At 29.2% G+C, this 6,045-nt stretch overlaps 1 protein-coding gene across 1 annotated transcript; it reads left to right on the top strand.

Annotated features, from left to right (window-relative positions):
- The first annotated feature begins 785 nt into the window (after positions 1-785).
- Positions 786-3,467, top strand: LOC111682355 (fatty acid hydroxylase domain-containing protein 2). The gene is made up of 4 exons (XM_046947297.1): positions 786-1,022; positions 2,230-2,405; positions 2,469-2,923; positions 2,981-3,467. Exons 1-4 carry the CDS (start codon positions 911-913, stop codon positions 3,129-3,131), a joined length of 894 nt encoding a protein of 297 aa, XP_046803253.1. The 5' UTR covers positions 786-910; the 3' UTR covers positions 3,132-3,467.
- The last annotated feature ends 2,578 nt before the right edge of the window (positions 3,468-6,045 follow it).

The raw sequence follows: 6,045 nt of genomic DNA, 5'->3' as shown, positions 1-6,045 counted from the left end.
GACTATAGACTAGACTATAGACTAGACTATAGACTAGACTATAGACTAGACTATAGACTAGACTATAGACTAAACTATAGACTAAACTATAGACTAAACTATAGACCAAACTATAGACTAAACTATAGACTAAACTATAGACCAAACTATAGACCAAACTATAGACTAAACTATAGACTAAACTATTTACTAGACTACAGACTAGACTATAGACTAGACTATAGACTAAACTATAGACTACAGACTAGACTAGAGACTAGACTAGAGACTAGACTATAGACTAGACTACAGACTAGGCTATAGATTAGACTATAGAATAGAATAGAGACTAGGCTATAGATTTTACTATAGAATAGACTATAGAGTAGACTATAGAATAGACTATGGATGAGACTATAGTCTAGATGAGACTATAGTCTGGACTATACTATAGAATAGACTATATATTCTTAGTATTAAAAATGGGAAAAATTGTTTTTCTTTATATTTCTGGAGTTTCCACTCAACTTTCAAAGGCAACCTGAACAAATGTTGGCAAATTTCTCTTTAACAGATATAACTACTATTTTGGAAATGTATCTAGATACATTTAATTTTATACAACAACTTTGTTTACAAATGAGAAAATGTGAAAAGATTTTTGTTTTGAATCTCAAAACTACAATAAACGAACATACTTTTTTATAATATAAACAGGTCGTTTTCACTCTCTCTTATCATACATACACACATTTGTATGTAGATTTATATAAACATGGAAAGGAGAAACGATTTTATGACGCAGTTCAGTCACTTTTAAACGATCTACATGAATGGACTTAAATTGAAAAAAATTCTTGCATAAATAAAAGAAAAAATAATATTCATAAAAATAATTGGAAAAAAGAAAAATTAAATTTAACAATAATACATGGAAAAGCTAACCGATTTTCCTTTACTACCCACCAGGCATTTACAAAGTTTCTGGGGAGCTTCTGGAGATTTTTGGCAGGCACAATGGGATAAATTTATTGATATAACAGGTAAGGCAATTTTGTAAATTTTAAAAAGTATTCATTAAATATTAAGTTATAGTTGTATAATTTAATGAAACTTATTTGTTATAAATAAACATTAGCACTAAAGTGCTAACACATATATAACAAGTATTTTAGACTTTTCAAGTAAAAGTATCAATCGTTCTTTTACTCGTTAATGTACTCATATATCGTTGTGACTTTTTGATCTTTTATTGTTTTTTGTTTTGTTTTGAAATTGCACAACAATAATAACAAAGAAATTTGATCACTTTTACTTAGTGTCATTGTTTACTTATTCAACTCACAACAACAAAAAAAAAGCAACAGATGAGCGAATCCCCCCAACAAATCACTATCAAACAAATGAAAGGCATACATACATATATACATTCTCTTTCACTTAAAACCCCCACCCACCCACTAATTTGCAATATCAATTATTTGGCAGACAATAATTGTTTACATTTTTCTAATCGTAATAATTGTAATCAATCAAATGAATCTACTCTCTTTATATAGTTTTCTTTTAGTTTTAGCAACTAACTCACTTACTAAGTTAATTTTCAATTCAGAGCAATATATAATTTTATTTCACATAATTTTTGTTTTCTAGATCCTGTTTATTTGGGTTCTATATCGGAGAAATATATGATCTAAACTTCCTGATACAATGAATTTAGTTTATTATTTGTAGTCTGGTTTAGTTCAGTTCTCATTCTAGTTCAGTTCTAGTTCATTTCTAGTTCAGTTTTAGTTGAGTTTTAGCTCAGTTCTGGTTCAGTTCTAGTTCAGTTCTAGTTCAGTTCTAGTTTAGTTCTAGTTCAGTTCTAGTTCAGTTCTAGTTCAGTTCTAGTTCAGTTCTAGTTCAGTTCTAGTTCAGTTCTAGTTCAGTTCTAGTTCAGTTCTAGTTCAGTTCTAGTTCAGTTCTAGTTCAGTTCTAGTTCAGTTCTAGTTCAGTTCTAGTTCAGTTCTAGTTCAGTTCTAGTTCAGTTCTAGTTCATTTCTAGTTCAGTTCTACATAAGTTCCAGTTCTGTTGTAGATTTGGTTGTCTTCTGATTTTGTTTTGGTTAACTTCTACGTCTTTTCTGTTTTTTTTCTGTTCAAGTCATTCCCTAGTTCTGTTCGTATTCTGCACAAGTTTTGGAGCTATTCTTCTTTTAGAATATAAAATATAACTAATTAACCAAAATTAACTTTAAATTCTTCTAGGTGATGATCCTTTGGTCTTTTGGGTTATTGGCACCAATATCTTTACTATGCTTGTCTACTGGCTGGTGGGTGGTATCTACACTTTTATGGATCTAACTAATCGACCAGCATTTTTACGTAAATATAAAATACAACCGGGTACAAATGAACCAGTAGAGAGGGCACGTTTACTAAAAGTAAATTTCACATTCTAGCTCAAACTGAAAATATATTTAAATAAAATGTTTTGTAAATTTTAGGTAATCTCAAAAGTGATAAGCAATCAAATATTCATCGGTGTACCCATATCATTTCTCTCCTATAAATTAATGAAATTACGAGGTCTTAGTTCAATAAGAGAATTGCCGACATTTCATTGGGTGTGCGTCGAATTGACTGTGTGTATTTTAATGGAAGAATTGGGTTTCTATTACTCACATCGTTTGCTGCACAATAAAAATATTTATAAATTTATTCATAAACAACATCATGAGTGGACTGCTCCAATTGCTGTGACGGCTTTGTATTGTCATCCCATTGAACATATTTTTAGTAATTTATTTCCACCATTTTTGGGAGTTTTCCTAATGGGCAGTCATGTGGCGACCGCCTGGCTATGGTTTGCTTTGGCCATACTCTCAACTTTAAATGCTCATTCGGGCTATCATTTACCCTTTTTTCCAAGTCCAGAGGCCCATGATTTTCATCATTTGAAGTGAGTTAATTATTCAGTAACTAGTTAATACTAATATTTTTTTAAATCTTATTTTAGATTCAATAATTGTTTTGGTGTTTTGGGAGTTTTGGATCGTTTGCATGGTACAGATACTTTATTTCGAGCTACTAAATCCTATGCTCGTCATCTTATGATGTTAAGTTTTGTACCACCGCGTGATGCTTTTCCCGATTCGACTATGAAGTGAATCAATTGCAAGGAATAGAATGGAATATTTAAGGGTCAAATAAAATATAACATTAATTTAAGAAAGGGTCGCGAAGAAAAGCTTTAAATTTTGTAACAATTACAGAGTTCTAAATAAAATAAACACAAAATGCATTGTAGTAGCAATGAAAAGTTTTCTAGCAAGACTTTTTATGAATTCAAAGTATTCACGAAAGATTTTATCACAAAAATGTTAAGAAAAACCAAAAAAATTATAATTGTGTGTTTTAGAAAATAGATAAGTATTTGATAGTTTTAAATTAATTGTATGTAGGTGTAATAATAATAAATAATAAATATTTTATATACGTATGTACATATAATTGGTATATACAAGGATAATAAAAAATCATGGCCATATAGCAGATTCTATATATTTTAATCTATTTATGCATATAATAAAGTAGCGTTACTGACTGACAGATTTATATTGGCACAGCCCATATGGTTAAATCTAGAAACGTGAAATTTTTATATCCACCAAGAAGAAATTATTGTTAACTTAAATAGTTGGGGGTAAAAAGGAGAAAAACAGGTTTAAAAAGCTTTCTTTATTGTCTTAAACAATATTCATTTCATACAAAATCCGATATTTTGAGTGAAAACATAAGAGTCCATTTTTCTCGAAAACTATTAGAGATACAGCAAAAAAACATAAAAGTCCATTTTTCTCGAAAACTATAAGAGATACAGAAAAAACAAGTGAAATCTGTGATCACTTCCATTTCATACTAAAAACCGAAATTTTGAGTGAAAACATAAAAGTCCGTTTTACTTGAAAACTATAAGAGATACAGCCAAAACAAGCGAAATCTGTAATCACTTTCATTTCATATTAAAAACCGATATTTTGAGTGAAAATATAAAAGTCCGTTTTTCTCAAAAACTATAAGAGATACAGCAAAAACAAGTGAAATCTGTGATCACTTTAATTTCATACTAAAAACCGATATTTTGAGTGAAAACATAAAAGTCCGATTTTCTCGAAAACTATAAGAGATACAGCAAAAATAAACGAAATCTGTGATCACTTTCATTTCATATTAAAAACCGATATTTTGGGTGAAAACATAAAAGTCCGTTTTTCTCGAAAACTATAAGAGATATAGCAAAAACAAGTGAAATCTGTGATCACTTTCATTTCATACTGAAAACCGATATTTTGAGTGAAAACATAAAGGTCTGTTTTTCTCGAAAACTATAAGAGATACAGCAAAAACAAACGAAATCTGTGATCACTTTCATTTCATACTAAAAACATAAAAGTAAAATCGATATTTTGAGTGAAAACATAAAAGTCCGTTTTTCTCGAAAACTATAAGAGATACAGCAAAAACAAACGATATCTGTGATTACTTTCATTTCATACTAAAAACATAAAAGTAAAATCGATATTTTGAGTGAAAACATAAAAGTAAAACCGATATTTTGAGTGAAAACATAAAAGTCCGTTTTTCTGGAAAACTGGAAGAGATACAGCCAAAACAAGTGAAATCTGTGATCACTTTCATATCATACTAAAAACCGATATTTTGAGTGAAAACATAAAAGTCCGTTTTTCTCGAAAATTATAAGAGATACAGCAAAAACAAACGAAATCTGTGATCACTTTTATTTCATACTAAAAACCGATATTTTGAGTGAAAACATAAAAGTCCGTTTTTCTCGAAAACTATAAGAGATACAGCAAAAACAAACGAAATCTGTGATCACTTTCATTTCATACTAAAAACATAAAAGTAAAATCGATATCTTGAGTGAAAACATAAAAGTCCGTTTTTCTAGAAAACTATAAGAGATACAGCAAAAACAAACGAAATCTGTGATCACTTTCATTTCATACTAAAAACATAAAAGTAAAATCGATATTTTGAGTGAAAACATAAAAGTAAAACCGATATTTTGAGTGAAAACATAAAAGTCCGCTTTTCTGGAAAACTGTAAGAGATACAGCCAAAACAAACGAGATCTGTGATCACTTTCATTTCATATTAAAAACCGATATTTTGAGTGAAAATATAAAAGTCCGTTTTTCTCAAAAACTATAAGAGATACAGCAAAAACAAGTGAAATCTGTGATCACTTTCATTTCATACTAAAAACTGATATTTTGAGTGAAAACATAAAAGTCCGTTTTTCTCGAAAACTATAAGAGATACAGCAAAAACAAATGAAATCTGTGATCACTTTCATTTCATACTAAAAACATAAAAGTAAAATCGATATTTTGAGTGAAAACATAAAAGTAAAACTGATATTTTGAGTGAAAACATAAAAGTCCGTTTTTCTCGAGAACTATAAGAGATACAGCCGAAACAAGTGAAATCTGTGATCACTTTCATTTCATACTAAAAACTTATATTTTGAGTGAAAACATAAAAGTCCGTTTTTCTCGAAAACTATAAGGGATACAGCCAAAACAAGTGAAATCTGTGATCACTTTCATTTCATACTAAAAACTGATATTTTGAGTGAAAACTTAAAAGTCCGTTTTTCTCTAAAACTATAAGAGATACAGCAAAAAGAAACGAAATCTGTGATCACTTTCATTTCATACTAAAAACTGATATTTAGAGTGAAAATATAAAAGTCCGTTTTTCTCGAAAACTATAAAAGATACAGCAAAAACAAGTAAAATCTGTGATCACTTTCATTTCATATTAAAAACCGATATTTTGCGTGAAAACATAAAAGTCCGTTTTTGTCGAAAGCTATAAGAGATACAGCAAAAACAAACGAAATCTGTGATCACTTCCAATTCATACTAAAAACTGATATTTTGAGTAAAAACATAAAAGTCCGTTTTTCTCGAAAACTATAAGAGATACAGCAAAACCAAGTGAAATCTGTGATCACTTTCATTTCATACTAAAAACCGATATTTTGAGTGAAAA

Source organism: Lucilia cuprina, chromosome 3, assembly GCF_022045245.1.
Source record: "Lucilia cuprina isolate Lc7/37 chromosome 3, ASM2204524v1, whole genome shotgun sequence".
In the NCBI taxonomy this organism is placed as follows: domain Eukaryota; kingdom Metazoa; phylum Arthropoda; class Insecta; order Diptera; family Calliphoridae; genus Lucilia; species Lucilia cuprina.
This window is presented reverse-complemented; position numbering and strand designations above follow the sequence as displayed.